The 24426-nt window shown below is 38.4% G+C and overlaps 2 protein-coding genes across 15 annotated transcripts in view; one reads left to right on the top strand and one right to left on the bottom strand.

The window, feature by feature from the left end:
• The window catches only part of STXBP4 (syntaxin binding protein 4), a 76514-nt gene extending 56380 nt beyond the window's left edge, over window positions 1–20134 (bottom strand). For 2 of the 14 annotated variants that reach the window (XR_005932368.1, XM_030013296.1), the window contains exons 1-10: window positions 13717–13765; window positions 10093–10188; window positions 9019–9088; window positions 8085–8159; window positions 5761–5846; window positions 4955–5075; window positions 4263–4395; window positions 2002–2108; window positions 1414–1597; window positions 267–345 (exon numbers count right to left, since the gene is read on the bottom strand). Coding sequence is in view for 13 of the 14 variants with exons in the window: in XM_030013296.1 (XP_029869156.1) it covers window positions 267–345; window positions 1414–1597; window positions 2002–2108; window positions 4263–4395; window positions 4955–5075; window positions 5761–5846; window positions 8085–8159; window positions 9019–9088; window positions 10093–10188; window positions 13717–13762 (997 nt within the window). In the remaining variant the exon portion in view is untranslated. Of the gene's footprint in view, window positions 1–266; window positions 346–1413; window positions 1598–2001; window positions 2109–4262; window positions 4396–4954; window positions 5076–5760; window positions 5847–5936; window positions 5956–8084; window positions 8160–9018; window positions 9089–10092; window positions 10189–10377; window positions 10452–10559; window positions 10661–12211; window positions 13019–13716; window positions 13988–17730; window positions 17854–18697; window positions 18783–19639; window positions 19759–19820; window positions 19974–20023 lie in introns of those variants that run through there. The other 12 variants (XM_030013286.1, XM_030013287.1, XM_030013290.1 and 9 more) reach the window with 12 other exon arrangements.
• Window positions 20129–24000, top strand: LOC115341061 (cytochrome c oxidase assembly protein COX11, mitochondrial). The gene is made up of 4 exons (XM_030013302.2): window positions 20129–20616; window positions 20725–20880; window positions 21725–21850; window positions 22367–24000. Exons 1-4 carry the CDS (start codon window positions 20263–20265, stop codon window positions 22547–22549), a joined length of 819 nt encoding a protein of 272 aa, XP_029869162.1. The 5' UTR covers window positions 20129–20262; the 3' UTR covers window positions 22550–24000.
• The last annotated feature ends 426 nt before the right edge of the window (window positions 24001–24426 follow it).

The raw sequence follows: 24426 nt of genomic DNA, 5'->3' as shown, positions 1-24426 counted from the left end.
TTTCTACTGAGTCTATTATCATTACTGCTGTATGGCAAATGTTGTGATCACTCATTTCTGTTTGGTTTCAGCTGTTTGTTAAAGACAATGTAAGTTATATTTGACAGAAGCTACTAAACAATCCATTGATCTCAATCCTTCATTTAGTACTACAAAATAGTGCAATATTCCTTTTTTTAAAGACTATTGAGTCTCACTATGTACTATTTTCTGTATGACAGTTATTGAAGAAAAAAAGGGTGGCAGGGAATTAAATCACCATTTACCAGTGGCAGACACATCAGTAGGACTGCTGTCTAGAGAAGTAATTGGAGATTGCTCTCCCATCTTGACTCCAGTTTCCATCTATGAAAGAAAATCAAAAGTCATGAAATACCATTTCTAAAGCAGATCACGAGCCAAACTAGAAATACACATTAATGTAAAAGAGTGGGAGAGGAAGGAAGACCAGAGGAGAAACAGGGCTGGAGAGATCAAAACAACCCATTTTCAGGAGAAAATGGAAGGCATGGGACAGGGGGGCACAGTGGTGAGAAGGAATGCTGTTCAAAAAACTTAGATCAGGGCCTTCTCAAAACCTTAGTTAGGTTTTGGATATCTTCACATATTAAGATAGCACAGTCTCTCCAGGCAACCTGTTTCAACGTTTATATCTCTAATAGGAAAGAAAAATGGGCAAAAATTTTAAGTACAAATGTAAGAACAACTGAGAATCACCTGTTTTGACTTTGTGTTTGACATGGAACATTTTAGTCTTCCTTGTTCAAAGACAATATTTAGTTTTAAAAATGTGATAAATTGAAAATGTTTTTTTTTAAATTGAAATAATAGAGTAGTTTTAAAATCTTCTGTCTTATGGTCAACATTACTTCTTCACACTAATGGGGTGCTGTATGAATTAAACCAACAATTGTTGCTTAGCCGAAAGAAAGGGGAAGAAACCCACATTCTTCTAGGACTCTGATTTTTAACCAAAATCTCATCATCATGGAGGAAGTGTAACTTGTGAGATTGTACTGTATTCACACATATGTGGTAATCAGAGAATAATTTATCTCTGAAATATATAACTAGGTATCTAATTCTGAAACTTTAGTCCCTAGAAAAACACTAAGGAGAACTCTGTATCTAAGAACCCGGTTAACGCTTATTTTATTTGATTTGTTTTCTTACCACAAGTCAACTAATACTCTTATTCCTCTCATCATTGTGGTTTACTCTACCGTTACACAACATGTTTTCTGGAAAAGTCTTGATATTCCAAAGAATTAATATCATGCAGGAAAAAGAGCCCGTCATTTTCTTACTAGAAGGGAAACTGAATTAAAATAACCCTATACTGAAATTTCAATAAAATTAGGAAGAACAACCATTTGCTCTCTGTATACTGAGAGGAGTAATAAGTATACTCACAGCATTTGGAATGAACGTTGAAACAAGCTTCCCATTAGGACATGCAAGAGAGTTAAGTACTGCAGCCTGTTGCTCTCCATATGCTACAGAAGATGCTAAGAGGCTGGAAGGACGTTGCAGATTCTCTGAATAACTGGGAACATTTTTTTGTCTAATAAAAGCTATCTCCCAAAAACTTTCAAACCTAAAATTAAAATTAAAAAAGTTTCAACATATTGTATACTACACTGTTCATAGGATTATAAGTTACTCTTGCAAAAATTACATTTTCCCAAACACTGTGTGTGATTTTATTTAATTATTTTTCTAAAAGGATGTTCTATTCCCCATCATTAAAAAAGGCAAATAATGTGGTTTTGGGTTTTGTTTTTTCTTTTGAAAGGAATTAAAGGATCATAATATTACAGGCCTAAAAGGTGCATTTGAGTCTTCTTCTACAAAATAATATTGCAACAGAATATTTCAAAAAAACTAATATCCCTTGCATTTCCTCTAAGTACACATGACAAGACATTTTGCATTAATCTGATCATAAATATCATATAATAAACCATTTTGGAGGGTTAGGTGTTTGACAGTAACAGATACCTCATCTTTGTTCTGTTGATTATACTTTTTGCCTCTTCATAGGAGACACCAATCATTGACTCTTTGTTTATGGACACAAGTTGATCTCCAGGCTTCAATCGTCCATCCTAACATAATAAATAAAAAAACAAACCCGCAAATTTTACATTAATTGCTGACGCTACAGAACGAAGTGTAGAATCACAACACTAACATATTCCTCTGGATCTGTTAAGACAAGAAATATCAAGAATGGCTATATATTCTGCCTGACAATCTTCAGAAATAAACAGCAGATCAAACGATCATTTAATCACCATGACAGCAGTCACTATAAAAGCTTCATCAGACAGAATGGATCTCAGGTATTGTGTAGAAGAAGAAATTTGGACCCAGATGCATTACTTCTGTTAAAAAAAACCCAAACAAACAAACCACAGATAGTAAATTTTCCATCAAGGAGTACCAATCCATCTGACTACAGGAAGCTTTCTGTATTCCTAACTCAGCTGTGAGCTGGATTAATTTGTATTTCAAAACCAAACATTCTTGGCTTCACATGGGACTCTTCAGGCACATACTAGCCATATTAATCTTAATGAGAAAACCAGATTAATCTATTAGGAATTCACCGGTCAAAACCACAATAGAAATAACATTGTCAAGTTTGTCCTTCTGTTGAATTCATTGCAAACTTTCTACCAACACAGGAACGTATCGCATTTCTGTCTCGAAGACTGTAAGACAAGACTTTAAAGGTGCTAGGTTAGATTTCTCACTAAGATAAAGCTTTCTTTACTCACATTTTAAAAGAGGCCTCAACAATTTAACTGAAAATTCACATAATTCACCTATGGTTACAACGTTAGTTATTACATTTGTCTAATGTAATACCCATCAAATTACACATAATGTCTGTGTTCTTCAGCTCTTAAGAAATTAATCACAGAATCAATCTGACCATGTGAAACAAACTGTATACAGAAAAAGATATATAGGAAACAAGTAAAATACCTTTTCAAGACCAGTATAATTTTAAATTTTTAATACCCACATACCATAATTTTAGCTGTATTATTTCAAACCTATGATAGCACTTACAACCTTTTTTTGTCACTTAGTGTTTTGGTTTTGATTAAAGAAAAAAGTTGTATATCTTTTATTGCGCTTGCATCCAGCCTATTAAAAGATACCCTTTTCAATGCTGCCCTCATGTGGCAGAGATTTAAAATATGCTTGCTATTTAGGTTTCTCAAACAGAATAACCAAGATTGGGAAATTACCTCCACTATTGCTAATATTAGAACCTACTACAAATTAATGTCTCAGTCTCAGTCTATCTATTATGTGTGTTAGGCTTTAAATTATATGTTTACAATGAGAAAAATGTTTTAGAAGCCACAACAAAATAGGAGAAAACAAAAGAAGAATGATTACCATTTATCTACTACAAGAAGTCTTGGAGAAACTTTGCATTTTTTCCCCCCATCTTGGCATTTTAGGATTAACTTTAATCTACAAAAATTCAGTCACAAATAGTTATAGATTGTTTTGGGGCAAAACTCATTGCTCGTGAAATTAACCCATACCCTCTTGCTTGGCAAGAGGCAGAAACTGGTTATCTACACATCAAAATAACCATAATAACTCAAGAAGCAGAAGATGACACTTGGATAAACAGTTTTGTGTACTTGAACCAGACAGTTCTGTATTTATTTTTTAGAACTGACAAGCCCTCCTGATTTACATATTGCATTTGTCGTAAATGAAAACAGTAATCAGTACTGATTCACACATTCTATTAGTCTGCATTATGAGAATATTTTTTTTCTAATTTGCCTACACAATGCTTTCCAACTGCAGGGACCCATCTAAATTAAGTCTAAGGGAAAAATGATTTTTTGAATGTCCCAGGGAAAAAAAAAAGAAAAAAAAAAAAAAAAAAAAAAAAAAAAGATGCAACCTGCAGCTCGGTCCCATCCTTGCTGATATACCTTGCATTATGCAACCTCTTAAAGAAGTCGATTTCTTACTTTCTCATAGGTAAATTGGGGAATAAGATCCTCATTTACCTCAAATGAACTCATGAATAATTTTCATTACCATGTAACCATGCTATGGTGCAATGCGATAATTATGTTTAAAGAGAAAGCAAGGAGAAACATAAACAAATTTTATATTTAAAATATAACTGTATTTATAAAATACTGAAGTAGGTACTAAATGAAGGCAAAAATACAGGTGACTGAAGGAGGAGGGAGGGAGGGAAGAACGATCTTTACCTTATGACAATCACCACCAGGGATAATTTCTTGAATATATACCAAAGGCCCTTCATTTCTGTTAATTCCTCCTACGATATTCAAACCTAGGCTTGTTCCTTTGCAAACAGAAATTATCTGAAATGCGCTATCCCTACGAAGAGAAAGAAAAGTACAATTACTTCACAGAACTAGATACTCAGTAAAGACTCAAGTGATATAGTATCTTTATCTTATTGATTGCACAAATACGTATTACAGCCACAAATAGAAATAGCGGACATTTAATCTCCATGTTCAAACATTACATTGCCTACTTAGTCCAAAATCAGCAACTTCAGGAGTTACTTCTGGCAATTACAAAAAGAATCAATACATTATTTTACAAGGCTCCTCTCTACTATATATATCCAGGGCTTATGGGAGTACCTAGGTACTCATGAACCAGAAGCATTAATTCATTAGGAGACACTGAGATCAAAAGTCAACCTGATTATTCTACTTCGACCATGTAAGCAATAAATAAATGAGAAAAATAACTTACTAAAACTGAAATTTTGCAACAGCAATGGTATCATAAGTTACAGGATTAAAAAAAAAAAAAAAAAAAAAAAATTGGACACTTAGCACTCAATGCAAAATTTTCCTGACCAGCCAAATACAGCATTTTCTACAGATCACACAAGAGAGTTACAGTCAGTTTTGGAAATTACTTTGCAAGCTTTGGAGATGGTGCTGGGACAGAATTATTTCTGCTGCTATTATCCTTCGGATGCAACTGAGGACTCTGTGACCTTGAGGATGACCCAGAAGAAGGGCTGTCTATAGATTTTGCTTAAGAAAAGAAATAATGAAGAAAAGAAATAAAACACACATTTAGGAAAAAGCACAAAATTTCAACTCATGTAAGTAAGTTCAGTATGACTATTTTCATGTTAGAAAACAGACAAACTATAAGCAATCAGACAACCAAAAGAAAGCTTAAGTCTACACAGCTAAGAATTGCGAGCCACCCAGGGTTCCAGGAATAATTCTTTAAAACATAACAAGTGATGATTTTTTTCAAACTGGGTGCAAAAAAAAAAAACCCCTCAACTGACTTTCATAAAATCACTCATGCTATATAAAGGCACCCTAATTAGGCAACAATTCCACAAGGATTAGAATTTATGGTATTCTAGCTCACATTTTTATTAGTACTTTGAAATCTTATGGTACGTTTAATCTACAAATACCAAATACTTTTCACATTTTTCATTAATTAAAATTGCTGAAAGTAGGTGGTATTATATTTCTTTTAAGAGCTGGGGAAAGTGACGCACAAACCACTCAAGTTACATGTTTAGACTACAAACTAAATGTTAAAGTCTAAGTAAACGTGTGTTTTGCCTGACTTTCAGTCACTTCCTCCAATACACCCTACCCCCAAATGAAAAGACTTTTAAGTTAAAGCTTCTACTCCACCAAAGTATGACTACTGTCCTGCAGGATTATGTCAGGCTGGGAAGCAATCTCTTACCAGCTAACAGTTGTGTTGGAGAACTTCTTGCAGAGTTGGTGTCACTGTGAGAGCCATACTTATCCATCAGGTCGTGAAATTCTTTCCTGTGGCAAAAAAAGATCGTCTCTGTCAGGGTTTGGCAATAGTTTAAATGCACCCTTTGAAACATGCTACTGTTTCTACCGAACAGCTACCCTTCCTCAGAGAGGGAAGCTCAACCTGAACCAAAAGAGGAAAGCCCTGTCAAACGTTTGAGAGAGGCAAGAAAAAGATAATGTAATACAGAAGGATAAGGATGGAATAGCAATAGACTATGAATGAAATGGACTACTGGTTGAAAAGCTTAATTATTACCTCTCTTTACCCTGGATTTCAAAACTTTAAAAACTTGGAATTCAAGTCAACTACAGATAAGACAGTGGTATTACTTAGGTCCAGAACAAGTTATTTATATCAGAAGGAATCAGAAAATATATCTATAGCATACTTGTCTTTTTAAAGAATGCTTTTAGTTCAACTATACTGAACAAGAACCCAGAAGAGTTTGGCAAACAAAGATGTGGCACCTCAAAAAAGAGGATAGAAGAAATATTTATTAATTATTCAAGAATGACTAAAACCGATGCAAATTCTTAACTTCTATTTAGCTTTCTCAGAAATTTACAGTCTATTGAATCTGAGGTCGATACCATTATATATTAAATATTGTATGTGCTTGGGCTTTGCTTATCTTTTTCATTACGAAATCTTTTTTTAAAAGCCCCAACAGATGAAATAAAGGGCAATTCTCGGTCAGGTACATTGTTGAGAAAAAAAAAATTGAAATATAAAAGCAGAAGTTCTTTGCAGAAACCAATCATATTGTAACAAACTGGCAAAAAAGCAGCAAAGATGTACATCCTGTATTACAGGCATTAAAGAGAAAACAAAACCTCTTGATTAATACTGAATGCAGCCTAATTTAAAAAAAAAGTTTATAATCTGAACTATGCTTAGGCCTCAGTGATAACAGATTAAAAAATCATATAAATAATCTAGAATGATGTAAGCCAGAAACATCAGCAAATTCATATTATAGAATTAGAGAGAGAGAACATAAATTAACTGATTGCAGGGAACGTAACTGCCAAGTAATTCCAGTGACTGCAGAGGGTTATTGAAACCTGCCGGATGCATTTTTTTTTTTAAATGAAAAAATTTATTGAACTAATGCCAGACCCAGGCAACACACATAAACACAGCTGAGTATAAATCAAATAATCTTTTAGCACAGGAATTTACAGTCACAAGAAATTAATTCACAGGTGTCTAAGTGAGGGACTGTATGTAGTGGCAAATTCTGCACAGGCCATTGGGCATACCACCAGAACAGTAAAAGGACTGATGGATTTTAATTATTCAAGGAGTTTAGAGGAAGTAGGTCAGTATGCTCTAGATAAAAGCAGATTAAGAGTGGACCTCGCATATATCTAGGCAGTCTGAAAAAAGGAGAGATCAGAGGCTACAGAGTGATTTAAATGTCTGTCAAATACAAAAAAATAAAGGAGCAGAAAGAGGAAGCTTAAATCGGACAAAAGGCTAAAGGAATTTAGAGAAAATTCATTTATGGGGAGATTACTCTGTAAGCGGAGCACCCCAGGAAAGGCAAGTAACAGCAGATTCTCTTGCAATGATTATCAAATATAGTTACGTAACAGCCATTTCCCTCCAGAGATTTAAGTCAAAAGGGTATACAGACCTGGATCCTAGCATTTCTGATTATTCTCTGCCAATATTGGTTTATATGCTTAATGTTAAACAGCAAGGTTAAAGCAATATTTAACATAAATGTCCTTATAATGGACGTATTTTGGACTACCTGCTGCAGTGAACAGTTTAACCTACTTATCCAAACTAATTCAAAGCTCATTAAAGATTGAAAAGTAAACTTCTGAGGGGAAACAATAACTAAATCTGCCTTTTTTTCAGAAGGCAAGACCAGCTTTAATCATACAGTTTTGTGGTACTGTAGGTCTAACGGATTTGTCATTTTTTATTATTTTAAAATGTGCAAAGTATTTAAAAAACTATCACAGCAAATAATTTTTAATAGTATTAGCTGGCAACATAACATTTCAATCCTCTTCATTACACTGAAATTGGCCTGAGCTTCCTACTTTAATTGATGCAAATGGTCTCAGAATGAATTGGTACTGAATACTACACAGAAAAATGTGACATGTGGTACGATTTTGTGATTAATCTGAAAGAAAAATACATGCAAGCCTGCCCACCCAACCTTAGATATAGTGCTGGCTTTTTATTAGTTTTGAGGCTAAAACAATGTTTTCTTTTTCTCTTACTTTGCTTCTTCATCTCTAGCAACTAGCAGAGACATGTGATTAGATGCTGATGCTGTTCGCAAGATGTCAACAGCCCTAGAACGGGGGGAAAACAACTAAATCAGTATACCAGGGTACTGTCAAGAAGTACATGGTAAGTAATGCTAAGAGAGCAGGAAAATGGACAAATTCTTAATGTAGTTAATCATTTTGACTGCCAGATACAGAGAAAAAAGCTCGCCAGCAGCTAACCCAAATTAAGCATTGGCAAACTGAGTGAGAGAGACCGATCGGACTGTGAGGCTGTAGCTGATGACAGGAATAACCTGGGATTGCCCTCTCTTTCCCTTCCCTTTTGTTCCCATCTCTCCTTGGCCCATCTTACTGCCTTCCTGGACCTCCTTCAGGATTAACAGAAGGTTACACCAGAATAAAACTACTGCTCAGGTATGCTTCATTGCTCAGGATTTCCCTCAGCAATATATACTGTAATTTTTCTTTGAATTTTAAATCCATGTCTCCAACACGAAGCTGCATTGATCTCTGGTGATTCAGCTACAGAAACCATCCAACATATTCTACAGATTTTTCTCCTTCATTGTCCCATTACAATGATACTTGTTAGCTGCATCATTTACATTCACCAGTATTGAACCAACAGATAGTTATAAAAATATTTTAGCAGCTTAATATGTTCTAATGCTATTTTCACATACATTCTATAATCTACATCATTAAGAAACTAGCTCATTCTGTCATTATAAAGGCATATAAAGGCCTGTCACTTTCCACAATAGTTTTGCTGAATTAGATTTATAGGATAAATTAATTGCCAGTTGAATTCCAAGGACCTCAGTGGAGTTCTGCTCTTTTAATCAGTGGTTGATAATGTCCAAAAAATCCCCATATAATATTCCAAGCTCTAATAAACATTTAGTAATAAGTACAAACATACCTTTCATTGGTTACTCCAATTAAGTTTTCTCCATTGACATCCAAAATGAGGTCGCCAGTGAGCAAACGGCCTTGTAATGAAATCGACAGTAATGCATGAATCAACAGGAAAATGGTGAACATATATCACAGTAATAAAACAGGGCTTTTTCTTTCACTTTTATGTGATCTACTGCAATAATCAACTTTATGACTTTAGCAGATTAGGTTCTGGTCCTAATTAAGCTAGGTTATTGTGATAAGACTTGTAACTATCAATCGGTCTTATTAACCACAGAATAGCCACTGAAAATAAGTGTTATTTAGCTCTTTGTATTATTTACACATAGCACAAATATTTGTGGGACTGGAATTTATATTTCACAGTTGTGGAATTACCTTTCAGCTGAATCTTGCTCTTAACATACATGTAAGTTACCATGTATAGATACAATCAATGTTTTATACATTAATAAAGACATCCAAAAGATTTTTTTTAAAACAAATTCTATTTTTAACCTTCTGCAAACCTCACGTTTAGGAACTATTACTTCTGAAGTAGATTTAGATTATTTTAAGTGATCGTTCTGCACAAGACCAGATGGAATCTCAAAAAACCCCATATACGGGCCTAGGACAGAAGTATATTCTGTAACTTTAGTATTGCAAACTCTACCTAGTATAATTTCTTCTTTCCACACTGCAGATCTTAACCACCATTTAAAAAAAAAAAAAAATCAGAACTCATTAAAAATACTAGTTCTGTAAAGGAAACAACACTCTCATCCCTTAAGAATTAACAGAGGTTCAGCATCTCAACACTTATTTAGCAGCTCTGAAAGATTGCCAATTGCTTTCATACCAGCCATATCTAGATTTGAACACATTTTCAAGAACTGAGAGTATTAAAATCTTTTTCTTCCATCTTCCATGAAGGGTCCAAGTTTCATTTCTCTATGTTAAAGTAAGCCACAACATCATGAACCCTGACTAAACCATGCTATTTTAAATATCCTTATCCACAAAGTAAAATAGACTTCTTTTGACAGCTTTTTATACGCAGCGTGTTTGCAAGAAAAAAATTAAAATTACTTACTATCTACAGCAGCAACCCCTCCAGGTAGAATTCTCTTTATGAAAATCCCATAATCTTCTGCTGTTTGTGCCCGATAACCTCCAATAATTTTAACTCCTGCAGAACAAACAAAAGAAACACACAAGAAATTGGTTATTCCCCCTACTGTGCTAAACAGATTTACAGTCAAATCCATAAAAGCCAGATAAATTTAACTTCTACTGATGACAGTGTGAACTGGAAAAGCTCACCAGGTGCTTTTAGATTTGGTTTACTCTGAATCAACAGAATGTGCAATCTAATTACCTAATCCATTTTGACAATCAGAAAAAGAAATGCGGTGAACAGCTCGATTGATTCCATGAGGGCCCATAATAGTCCTAAGAAATAAAATAAAAGTCATTAAATCCCTAATTACAGAAACGTATGTAGAGCTATGTTAATATCAAAGAAATTACAGTGACCGTGTTTTTAACTCTAATATAAACCAAAACCAGTTTTCTCCACTGACAACTTCATGTGGTTTGATACCTCTGCACCACCCCTTCCCCCAGTGAAAAATCAGTCTCCTCATAACAAATACAAGGTACCGAGGTAAAACAAAGTATATGTAGTTTACTTCCTTTACCCCCAAAGCATTTCAGGCTGAATTGTGAATCCCACTTTGTTTATAATAAAAGGATTATGATTAAATAGAAACAAAATCCCACAACCTGGTCCAGCTTAGCATTTAGGATAGAAAAACATGTCATAACATCTTAGATCAGGTAATGAATATTAAAACAAAACCACAGCTAAGACAGTGTATACAAAAATATTTTCTAAGATATCTAACATATAATTTTCTGGTTATTTAGGAACATAATCTCTTCCCTACAGTCTCTCATTTCTTCACTCAACGTTGCTTTCTTTCTCTGTTTTAAAAAAGGCTTCTTTCCAAACTCTGTTGCCTGCTCCCCTGTGTACCCTCCCACCCCAAGCCAAAATACCAGGATGGCACTTGAAATTGTCTGAAGGCAGATGAGTATTTTGGAGGCAGTTGATAATGCTACAGAATTAAGGAAGAATACAAAGTAAAATTAGAGTTTTGAAACCTCAATTTACGGTTCCATCGGAAACATGACCAGCATGCTGCTCTGAGAATATAAAGTGTTAAGAATTCCTATGAATCCAGATTACCCTTTACCATTTTTATTTTCATTTAGATGAATTACTATAAAAAAATCCAAGTTGTATCACAGCTCCTTTGTCCTCCCACTGTACCATTTTTGGAGAAGACTCACCAGATCCCTTCTAGAAAAAAGCAGAAGCACCACTTGGGTTTTTCTGCTTTGACCTACATATTGCTCTATATTAGATAGTGAGTTGCACTTTCTAGAGCATGATGTTAGAGTGAAGTGGAACAACTAGAATTCATTAGCAGGGGGGAAAAGAAGATCAAAGTGGAGGACATAGTGACCCAAATCCTCCCACGCAACCAAATCCAGCGCACAGCCTGAACTCCATGTCTGAAACTGGGTATTTCTGCAAAAGCCAGAGTACATGTCATTACAAGGTGCTGTGCCAGAGAGAAGAGAGAAATCCAGAAGGTCCAAATGTTCCTAAATTCTAGCACCAGGCAAGAGATCCAGCTACTAAAGAACACCCATAATTCTTTTGGTTTAGTATGAGAAAACCGGGTAACTGTATAATTTTCACTGTTGTAATTCCTGAAGGATTTGTTTCATAGGCTAAAAAGAAATGATGAAACCTAGTTAGTGTATTTGGCCACTGACAAGACTGCACATGACCTTGCTACTATGTGACAGAGCATAAGGCACACTTTGTAAGGCTAAAAGTGAGCCAAAGTGCTTTTACTTAATCACAGTCAGAAAGGAAGAATAAATCCTTAAGTCCGCTATTTCTCTAACAAAACTTTTTTGATAAACTACTTCTATACAACAGTAGAGTTTTTCGCATTACTACCTAGTACTGTCACTTCAATTATCCCCTGCATTCAAACTGTTTTGAAGCTGAAAGACAACATACAAATCATGTTCTTCATAGGTCTGTCCTGATTTGTATCGATCTTCGAAAACTTAAAGAAGGTACACTGATCTTTAAAATAAGTAGACAATTACTCTATTTTTTTCTGACTTGCCTTTTGCTACTACTGTTCTGTTTCTTGCTCTGCCATGCTCTCAGCAGTTTTCACATAGCAGTTTTTTATTAAAATACAAAAGAACAAATGTTATTTCAACCTCGCACAGAAGTCTACTTTCATGAAGTCTTAAAAGAGCAAATCTCAGACTTTAATTCTAAAGTTCAGAGTTCACCAGAAATCTTAGAACCTATTTATATACTACCATATAAAACGATCATGAAAGATGACCAAATATAGGCACAGAACACTTCACAGGAAAGGATCTACATTTCTAAAAGTAACAGGCAATACTTCCAAAAGAGAGCTCCTAACGAACATAAAATGGATTCTGACAAAGAGGATACAGAGAACATACAAAGTAGTAATTCACAATGGAGAGGACTAAGATATCTCTGAAACAGTGAAATTGTCATGATGTTGTCACCTGCAACTAGAACGAACTGACACTTTGAACAGACACCTTTACAAGGCATTCAGTTGTGCTTATGGTCTAAAGGCTACATTCCTCCAATACATGCGGTTTAAAATTACTTCATCCCATAAAAGTAAAGACAAGGCTCTTCAAATGCCCCAAATTTGCTTAGCATATCACATCTTGCTGATTTTCAGTGTTAGTTTTTCTCCCATATAACTTAGAGATGGATCTTCAAGTCAAGACACTTGTCATAGTTCTAATAAAATAAACAGGGCTTTAATAGTTTCACTATTAAAAAGACTTGGATTTAGCACGTATCCAACGTTATGTCATCATTATTTAATATTCATGAAATGTTAGAATACTTCCCCAAAAGCCTTAGAAATATGCTCAACAAAATAAATAAGGAAACAGGCTTCTAAACCAATTGGCAGTAGTAACAAAAAATAATTTAAATGTTCTTTGTAGAAAAAGATGCAAATTAAATAATGAGATGTCGCTGCTCATTCCTTGAGAAGTCATGTAAAAATACTTGTAAGCAAGCTTTTAGCACAGAGAAGAAAAGATGTGAGGCAATAAATGAAATAAACAAGCAAGACGCTACAAAATGTACAATATACGCTAAATACCAAACTCAACACTCCAACTGGAGTCCTGGAATGCTAACAGACTAAGTGCGTATAATTTTGTGTAGATGTTCTAGTAAAGGCAATTAAAATGAACTTTTAAAATACTTTTTTCTATTACTTTTTAGCAGCATACACAAGGAAGTTCAACAGCTTTATGTTTTGTATCTTCTAGAGATTTATCAGAACGTTCGGCTCCGGATATTCTTTTGATCTGTCTTCCTGAGAAATTATTAGTCATTTATGTGCAGAAAGTATTTATCTAGGTTTATCAATGGAAGAATAACACCCTTCCCTCACAAAATAGATATTACTTGACACTTAAACAAAAATCTAAATGGTAAACTCTGGCTGCTTATGAAAAGAAGCTAAAAATGTCTACAGCTTTTAAATTATCTTTACTATACTTTTCCCAATTACAGACTAGAAAAATGCTGTCAGAACCTAATGGTTAAGCATACCAGTATAAGAGAGAAAGACCATCAAAACGCTCTGGTTCTTCTTCATCTCCTGGTGAAAGTAAGGACATTCTTCAGTACAGCAGCAAAGACAATGACAAAGCAACCAAAATACACTGGAGGTTTCCAATTCAGCCGGATAAAGGTTACGTGCAGGACAATTTCTGCTACTAACTAAAAAAACCCAGACAGACAGAGCTTGAAACGAGCGTCTCTGCCTACTTAATCTTCTCTGAAACCCTCTGCGTCACATGGACTAATTCACCTATGGAGGTAATGTTTACTTTTTCTCTGTTTGAAATGGCAATTTATAGCAACTTTAAAGACTGATAAACGCAAAGGAGAGAAAATTTACTTGCATTTACCACAACTGTGATTATGCAATCTGTATCTAGCAGCCAAAGGCAAATGAAATCATTAAAATAAAATCAACTTATTTTCTCATGTTCTTCCAATAATTTACATGCTCCCTCCAAACCAGGTCAAAAGCAGTAACTCATGACCTTTCTAAAGCAATCTTCCTAGCAGACTGGATTATGTACATCCACACACGAAAGGGAAAGCTAACAAAGCAGACAGACCAAAAGCATTAATCAAACAAATGCCATTATGCTATTATTTTGCATTCTCAATCACAGTATTGACTTGTGTCATGCTTTAACTTGGTTTTTACTCTTTCAATATACAACAGTCCAAAGCTAACACAGAATTTGGGTTACATATTTTCTCTAGAAATGGAAGCTGACACATCTGTTTTTTTGTAAAAGCAAATAAAAATCATGAATTTCTATCATTACCCTGAGAATAATCTAGTTGAAAAAGTAAAAAATATACCACTGTTCCCAGAGGTAAGACTCTCTTCTGATATGAGGCTTGCTGTTGTAGAGATATGTGTATTTTCAGAACTTGTGAACACCTGACATGAGTTTGATTAACTACTGTTTTCTTCCAGGCTTGCATCAGAAGATGCACTCCTATTACTCCCACTCTTTCTAAAAGATCTTAAAAAGATTGCAGTTTAAAATTACAACCAAATATTCTGTGTTCACTGAGGGCTTTGTTTAAGCAAAAAGGTGAATCCTCTCTAGCAGGGAGTAACCTTGTGATGAGACAGCATCTGTCACAGCGTCTAGAGCTGCACAGCAGGACAGCTTGGCTATGCGAGGAATGCATATGCTTATCTCATCTCATGCACTTTTTTTTTTTTTAAAGTTGCAGTGACCGTGGTTTCGCTAGCACGTAATCGTTCTGGGGAAGGATTTTTTTGCTTATAGGCAACGCGCTATATGGTGTTCAAATATACAGAGGTCAGTCCCTAGAGCCCGCAGAGCCTGCATCTACACACACAAGAGAGGCAGAAGGGTGAAGTGACACACCACAGATTAAGGAGCAGATCAGTGATGGAAGTGGGAACATAAAGCAGCCTTCCCAGTTCCTGAAATGTGAAGAGCTCCACTGGCATCATTTGGATTGCTCACATCCATTCAGTGATGAAAATTTGGCCCTTTGTAGTCTTTTCTCGATGAGTTTAACTCTGTTGGCGTTAGCAGCATTACAGTCCGATGAAAGAAAAGCCACTGATATTTTAAGTTCCGTATCAATTAGATTTGCTCTAGGTAAGGTGAAAGAAGATAAAATATCAATAGCCTTTCTTCAACAAAATTGTCACTGTTCTTAACACCAGTGGAATTCAATTTGTGGTATCATTATCAGGAACATTTGTCAAAACAAATCACTCAGACCAGTATGGCTTGTTTCCAGTGTCATGTTTTCTGCAATAGAAACACCCACCCCCCACCCCTCCAATTAAAAGTATGGCTCAAGGCTGTGCATTTCCATTATTAAAAAACAAAAAATTATTTTTATTAAACCAGACATGACAAACTTCTTAACAATGTAAGCAGATATAAAGTAGTATGAAGCTTACTGCTCCCACCTCTTTTTATTAGTTATTATCAGTAATACATCACTTGTTCAAACAACTGCTCCTCCACCCCTTCATCAAAGAAATCTATGCATTGTTCAGCTTCCTGAACTCATCCCCAAGGCTTCTACCCCTCTTTACCTTAAAATTCTGCTGCTGTGCTGCATTTAATGTTTCTGAAGGATTCATATAGAAGAATGGTATTACTGCTTCTCTTGCAAGTTCTCTGCCTTTCAAGAACATACTCAGGGAAACACAAATTACTTTTTACTTCCAGAAAGATCTAGGAATACTGTAACCACTTAAGACTCCATAAAATCTAATTATCAGTAAGTAAGAATAAATTTTCAAGAGACATCATTTGTTATTTTACACAGCAAACAAACTAAGATTCTTTTTCAAACAGCTAGTAAACTACTCTATTCTGGCAATATTATTAATTATGACTCACCTTTCCTAAAGGAAGTTTTGTAATGCTTTAGCAACTGAGATGGATTACAGGGTAATTTAGCAGAGGACAAAAAGATTTGCAGAATCTTCGGAAGCACAACTCACAAGATCTTTTTGTTCTAAATGAAACAAAGGTCTTTTACAAAAATCCTATACAAGTCAATTATGCAACTATGGCCTTTCAGGTTCACTAACCCTAAAAGGTAAAAATTCATTATGATACTAAGGACCACAGTCAAGAGAACGCTGTATCGTATAGCATGAACAAACACTTACTTCTGATCTATCCAAACCCACTAATTATTCAAATTACATTTTGCTGATCAGGTCATAAAGATTAAAAGAAAACACATGTCATTATATGGCAACTGTTAAACATGAAAAAAAGCTTGAGCAACATTGTAATTGTGAAGAAGCATGAAAGGTTTCAGGCTAACTCCTTCTGTAGAGAAGAAAGGTATTATTTAAAGTTCAGGTAAACCTCAATTAACATATAACCAAGTACATTCTTGAAGCATTGTGCACTGATACTGTCTCCCAGAAAGAAAATAAATAAGTATAGAAAATTATAGTCTTCCACCATCATGTAGCTGAAGTGCAGTTACATGCACCTTTCATGTTCACCTCTTATGTGAAAAATTGCCTTTGGAATACAGTGATCTAGTAACTATTCATGTAATATACCTTCCACATCAATCTAGCAAGCTATAGCTGTTTTAAAGATGTATCTTTGTATTACACACCCTGTATTTCCATCAGACAAGCAGAGTGTTTGCTTCTTCAGATCCCAGTAAAAAGCAAGTTATTTTTTTATGTTTTGTGGATTTGTTTTTCCAAAAAAATCAAGTTATTTATGAGGTGGCATAGTTCAAAATCTATGCTAAATTGTCTGACAATTGATACTTTTGAATACTATTTGCTGGGTTCTATTGCACAAGCACAGCAAACATGGTAGTCCAGCAAGAGCTGTCTGTGCCTGTTTTTAATTATGGTTTTGATGACAGTGTTGGCATGGTTACTTAGCAGTTTGGGAAGGGTCTGGAGTTATGATTTTCAATCACAACTGAATCTGTGCTTGCCATTTAGAATCTGATCCAACTTACAACTTTTAAGTGGATAACATTACGGTTTATAGAATGAATATAATTATCATTATATATCCCATGGCATTAGTAAAAAAATAAGATGGTTCCAAAGCATTACATATAAAGCATTAAAGGCACACAGACATAGTATTCTGAACAAGTAACGCATTATAATACATAAACTCCATACAGTGTCTTATGTCACTGTAGGTACCCTAGATGTACAAGGAAGTAACCTGCTATATACCTCACAAGGGTGTCTTCAGAGCTGCAGAAGCATTAAGGAATTTCTGTGCGGGGTTTTATCTCTACAGAACCAGTCCAAACCAAGTGCCGATTAACTTAATGAAAAGCTTAAGAGCTATTTCTTCCCTTTATGTGTAAATTCACTGGTGTTGGTATTAGCTTTTCTAAGATGTTGCTTCAGGCTGTTTCAATATCAAAGTTATTTTTGTTTAAGACTTCATCAAAACAAGATCCTACTAAAAAAACTGCAAGAATTTTCATATTAAAATCCAGTAATTGTTGTATTCCTCAGGGGGTGGGGAAAGTACTTACTTTTTATCTGTATTTGTTAGGGGATCTGCACTGGACATCTTCTTAGGTGCACTATTTTAATAAAAGTTCGAAATGAAGAATTCTGACACATGAAGCACTGGCTCGTAACCAGGATAATAACTGCTGTAAAAAAGGAGAAACCACTTTTTGAAATTTACATGGCGATGTTTATTTTCAGACACCAACAACAATTCTTATTTATTACTGACTAGCTGAAATCAAGTGGGAAAAGGGAACTTTCACAATAAAACAGATACACTTCATTGCTGAAAACAATAAGCAGTTAACAACTCAGACTTCGCTGTATATTGTACCAAAACATCTGACATCCTAACTTCCTCTTAATTTATGAGGTAGGAATTAGGGTAAACCTGAAGCCCCCATGATTAAAACCTTCTAAAAAATGAAGTAACTGAGATTACAATTCCAGGATAAAGTAACATAACTGCTAAAGACAAAAACAATCTCATTTTTTTCCAGCAAAGGTTACTTGGGGAGGGAATGTTGTTTTGAATATCATGAGGTGTTGTGTGTGTCTCGCTTTCTCACATTTTTTTAACTTACTGTCTAGGATGCAGTGTCTATGGAATTCTCACATGAAGTATGTAAGACACAGGCCATAATGCTCACAAACTGGGGTTATGTACCACTAACACAGCAAAAACCCAGTAATTCACATTGTATTTTTATTAGCGCATACAACAGGTCAACAAGAAATACAACCCTAAAAGTACTGAGCTACAATCATTTGCAAAATTACTGCAAGAGCACTAATGCAAAAGTATCTGTTTGTATCAGTAGCAAATCTTCGTGACCTCACGAGCTGTATGGCTAAACCCTCACGTGGCCACGAACCAGAAAAGGTATTAGTGCCAAGACACGGTACAAGGGGCAGAAGGAACTCTCTGAACAATGCACAGGCAAAAATGGCCACAGGTGCTAGTGGTACCAGTGACACCCTACCAACCTGGGCTAAAATAAAGTAGGCTCCCTAGGTGCACAGTGTCAGCCTCCACAAAACCACACTGACCGATTCCTGCAGGTCCGCACTTCTGCATTAAAAAAAATGTTAAATTCACTTCGGAATACCACAAATTTTCCTGCAGTAAACGTTTTCAGGCCTCTTGCTAAAGGATCAAAAAACCCGCCATCTAAATACAGAGGAAACACCACAATATTGCTTCGCTCCAGGCTTTACCAACACAACTAAATGGCAAATGATTCGCTCTGGGCTTTATCAACAAAACTAAATGGGAAATGAAGAGCTGCCAAAGTCCTTGCGTGATTCACGTTACTGGAACCAGCACGAGAGAAGAAGAGCAGTGGTCTAAAGCAATAAATTCAAGCACTGATACAGCAAAGTTTGTTACAGTGCACGGGAGCAGTCCTGTGAAAAAAGGTTGCGTTTGTGAATTTGCCTGACCTTGCCCGTCCTGAAGTTACTGCTGTTTACAAACAGCGCTCAATCACTTTGCGGCATGTCAATATTTGTGCCTAAACAAAAACAAATCCCTACACAGTACAGTACAAAGAAATGAAACTGATCAGGAACCGAAGCACGGCTGCGAAAAAAAACCAAAACCGGTGTCCGCAGGACAGGGAGACCTGCAGGAAAACAAAGGGATGGAGAGTCTCCCCCTCTCCCTGTTCAAACACCCTGGCACCACTCGGTGCGCGGCACTGTGTGCTGCCGGCTCGCTGCCTGCAGAAGCACAACGCTACAAGATGAGGAGCACGGACTCAAAGGCGGCTTCCAAGCACCCTGTCGTGCGCTCGCAGCCCCAGAGGAACCAGCCAGGAAGGTTCTCGTGTCCGCCACCCCGTCCTGCGGCCCGTCGGTGCGCTCCTCCCCGCACACAACCCCGCTGAGGTACCTGGAGAGGATAACCACCCCCCCACACACACACACCTCGGCTTCGCTAGGTTAACCCGCTGCTCGCAGACTTTCCGGTGGTCCCGGACAAAGCCCGCTCGGTGCACGGCAGCGTCCCCGGCAGAGCCCGGGGCTGCGACCCGGCCACCAGCCCCGGCAGCGTCCCCGGCAGAGCCCGGGGCTACGACCCGCCGGCCTCACGGGCTGCGACAGTTACCTCGATACGCAAACCACCGCCCTCAGCGGTCTCGCTGGGGAGGGAGAGAACCGGCGGGGTCTGGCGGGAACCGTCCCCCCCCCGCCGCCCCACGCCTCAGCGCCGCTCTGAGGGAGCCCCCCCCCTCAGCGGCCGCGCTCCCTCGCCTCAGCGGCGCGATGGCGGCCCGCCCCGCTCCCCCGCCCCCGCGGCGCAAGCCCCACCGCCTCCTCGGGAAGGCGGACGCGGGGCGGCTGCCCCTCACACCGCGTCGGGCAGCCGGCGAGGCCAGGCCGGGCCAAGCCAAGGGAGGCCAAGGGAGAAGCACGCAGCCCCCGCGCCCCCCGCCGCTGGGCGGGGAGGGCGGCGGAGCGTTGTGAGCGCGGATCCACCCCGCCGCCATCTCGCGAGAAGAGCGGCGCTCCGCGGCCCGCCCCGCCCGGCGCCGGCAGCCGTGCGGGGTATGGGGCTGTGCGGGCGGGCTTGGGCCCGCTGCGGGGGCCCGCGGCTCCCCGGGGGTCCGGGAGTTCTCTGGGCCCTGGCGTTGGGCCGGGCCTTTCCCCGGCCGTGCCGTACCGGCGGGTGGGAGACCCCGGGGACGGCTCGGTACGGCCTCTGGGCGGCGGCGGCGGCGGGCGGAGGGGTGCCGGCCCCGCGGGGGGTCCGCGGGCTGAGGAGCTCCAACCCCTTCACCCGCAGGCAGGAGGAGGAATGGCGGCGCCGGAACCGGTCGGCGCTGGCCTACATCGCCGCCGCCGCCGTGGGGATGGTGGGCATGTCCTACGCGGCCGTGCCGCTCTACCGCCTCTACTGCCAGGTACGCGGGAGGCCGGCGTGGCTGCCAGCTCCTTCCCGCCCGCGAAGGGCGACGGAGTCGGGGGGAAAGGGCCGGCGCGGGTCGCTCACTGCCTTTCCTTTCCGTCAGGCCACGGGCCTGGGCGGAACGACGGGCGCGGGCCACAGCTCGGAGCAGATCGAGAGCATGGAGCCGGTGAGGGACCGGGTCATCAGGGTCACTTTCAACGCGGACGTGCATTCCAGCATCCAGTGGAACTTCAAACCCCAGCAGAGCGAAATCTACGTGAGTGACTTCGTTTTTGCCCTCGCGCAGAACCGCTTGCACTCGGAGCTGGAGGCGTCGGGTTTCGCCTCCTGCGTTTTTTGTCACACCTCGCACCCTGATGGCGCAGATCCATTGGTTTGCATATTTGGGCCCCGGTCTGGAAGAACACACAACGGAGGGCACGTTAGGCCAGTGTGCTCCCGCAGTCCTTCCGCGTCAGAGTTTAATTTTCAGTGCTGGTCGGGAAGGCAGGGCTGATGTCTCCTTCTGCCAGAGGGCAGAACGTTTATTGCCTCTTGGGGTGTAGTGAAAATATAGTTGCTCCCCTGCCATCCCATCAAGCTACCAAAACTGGATTGCCATCAAAAGTATGTTTATATATACCTGTGGGGTTTCACCAGACTTCCCCCCTAGTACTTTCTCTTCTTGCCCCTACCGTTGTAGGGTTGTTTCTATATTTAAAAAAAATGAACATTTTAATCTAACTTTGCTGTTTAAAATTAGTTCTTAATAGAAATGCTCAGGAGTCATTGGTTTCCGAGTCCAGTACTGAAAGAATGATAACCTCAAAAATTAAGTGTACACCATATATAAACCTGCATATTAGAAGAGCTCTGTATGACGCTAAACTGCTGCGAATAATACAAGTCTTCAGTGGCGAACTGGTTAAGGTTAAAAATGCACACAGATAACATTATTGATGCTTTTAATTTTGAATGTGGGTGAATTGTCTATAAGCGAAATATTTGTCAAGTAACCAACTTGAAACAGCAAAAGAGAAAATGAACTAATTCTAGCTAAAGTCTGAAGAACTCTGAGGGATGCAGTGGATTAAAAATGACCGTGCAACTACTTTATACAGGTGGTACCAGGAGAGACTGCACTGGCATTTTATAAAGCAAAAAATCCTACTGACAAACCAATAATTGGAATCTCTACCTACAACGTAATACCCTTTGAAGCAGGACAGTATTTCAATAAAATACAAGTAAGTGTGAACAAAGCAAAGATTGCATTTTTCTTTACATGAATGAGAATTGTTATCCATACACTAACTTTTTTCTCATTTTAATCCTGGATACCATTCTTTGTATGCCAACTTTTTAAGAAAATACCTTGATTTTTTCAAATGACAGTGCATCAGTTCATTCTTAGCCTTACTGTCTTCATAACAAGCTGCAGTACATGTCCAATTAGAGTGGCTCCCAAATTAATGATATTTAGTACCACTGACTTTGAGGGCAAGTGGTAACGAGATGAGCTAGCCTGGCCAATTTGCATGTTTGGATCCTTCATTAAGAGCCAATTTTTTTTCCCTGTAACACAAGAGAAACAGAATTGCTGTCTTGTTGCTCATATGGTTGATCCTTCCCAGGATTCTAGGAATGTACAGAGAATGAGAGTTGATTTTAAAAGATGAAGCTTTCTGTCATGTTGGCAGAGATAAAGTTTACCATAGCTATTGTCTAATTGGTTTGGGTTTTTTTCTCCTCCCCCCGTGCAGTGTTTCTGTTTTGAAGAACAGCGGCTAAATCCTCAAGAGGAAGTGGACATGCCTGTCTTTTTCTACATTGATCCAGAATTTGCGGAGGACCCAAAAATGGCTAAAGTTGACTTGATCACTCTCTCTTACACCTTTTTTGAAGCAAAGGAAGGACAGAAGTTAGCACTTCCTGGATATCAGTAATGGGCGGTCTCTGCACAATCTGACTTCTGCTACCTGACTACCAGTTTTGAAACCATTTTTCAGCAGAAGGAAAAACTGCAGGAGTACTGTGCAATACAAAATTATATCATTAAACCACCATGGGCACATGCTGCTGTTACAAAAGGATGTATTTCTATTTAAAAAAAAACCCCAAACCCAGAACTTATGTAGTTGGAATATTATTTCTTAGGGATAGTATTTTTTCATCAGACAATAGAAGGGAACATGCTGCTCCTGGAAGGGAGAGGGTTTTCTCAAGCCATCTTTTTGTAAGATGATACATGTTAACTGAACACTGTGAGGCAAATTTTTAAACCCAAGTGTAAACTGAGATCTTCATTTAAATACAGAGGAAAAAATCAGTTTAGTAAGCATCTAAAATTGCATTGCTGGCTCTGAAGAATAACTTCCATGAAAGTTATCTTTATAAAAAGGTAAAAACAGGTAATCAGTTCACAAAATCTCAAAAGCTAAACAAAGTTAGACTGTATTGCTATGTAACCCTCACATGGCACAGGGGGATATGATGATTCAGAAGATGATGCACCCTCTCGAATTATTACTGAATCAGTAGTTTGTTTGGTAAGAGCAGACTGCTCTAAAACTGTTATCATTTGAATGAGGAACAGTAATTTAAATGTAAGCACATCAAATGTGTGGTATGGTTTCCATTTTGAAATACCGTATTCAAATTTTGATGTTGTGTTCAACTCATTTTAAATATCTGTACTGCTAATGACTGCTCTTTCACTCTGAGAGGGCTGTACACCGGGCACCTCTACACAGAGACAAGCTCGGCACATGTATGAAATGCTTTGAAGGGAAAGGCAGTACGTAAACAACTGCTCTGAATTGCAGGCTAAATCAATAGCAAAGGAGTCTCCTCAAGAGCCAAAAGGAAAATCAACTCCATTCAGAGCTTAAGTCTGACAAAGCCTGCCCAGCAGCGCAGCAGTTGTTCAGAGGTACTGTTTACCATCAGAACACGTAAGCCTGTATTTATGTAACCTTTGGTCATTATCTGTGGGGTAGGCATAATAACATTTTATCATAGCTTTGCAAATGAGCAGTGAGTTGCAGAGCAAGTTTAAGTAAGTGACCCACTCATTTTCAGACAGGAATTAATCTCAGCCCAGTATCTCATCTGCTAGGCCAGTTCTTTCTACCCCTTTCAGCAGACGAGATCTAACAAAGTAGACTAATGTTGGTTTGTTTGGACTCTTAAAAAGGTAATGGGTATATCAGAAATAACTTCCAGTTACTTCAGTCTCAATTGTGTTTGCATACAATAATTTAAAAAGTGCTTTTTTGAAAATAAGTGGGTGCTACCTTTAAAATGCATTACTGCACCAATTATATGTGTTGTTTAAATAGATTCTGGATGACATGTCAGGTCTTCACTGTGTATTTATTAAAGTTTTAAAACTTTTCATCTCTCTAATGCAATTTGTCCAGCAAAACATGTAGAGCCCACAGAAGTGAAATACATCTGTATGAAGCAAGCAGCAAGCTTTATAATTCCAGTTATGCTGTGGGGGCGGGGGGGAGGGGCAGAAATCAAGACAAATCTTTGAATCCAGGCTAGAGGGAAAAAAAAAAATATTACCTGGGTTGTCTTTAGTCCATTGTCTTTTTGAAAGTTGAACTGATGATGGGAGTTTTCCACGCATTGCTTTATTGTGGCCATGTGCTTCAGAAAGAAAGGAATATCCCCCTGGCAAGTCCCAGTTTCATAAAAATGGGGGGTTTTCCCCCCCGAGTTTGAAAGCCCAAGTTTGCACAGAGACTGAGCACTTGCCAACTAAAACAAGCTCTCTAATCTCAGTAATTAGCCGGTTCCCTTTCATCTGTGACCA

This window comes from Aquila chrysaetos, chromosome 5, assembly GCF_900496995.4.
Source record: "Aquila chrysaetos chrysaetos chromosome 5, bAquChr1.4, whole genome shotgun sequence".
Taxonomy (NCBI): Eukaryota; Metazoa; Chordata; class Aves; order Accipitriformes; family Accipitridae; genus Aquila; species Aquila chrysaetos.
The sequence above is the reverse complement of the archived record's forward strand: the minus strand, read 5'-3'. Positions and strand labels throughout refer to the sequence as shown.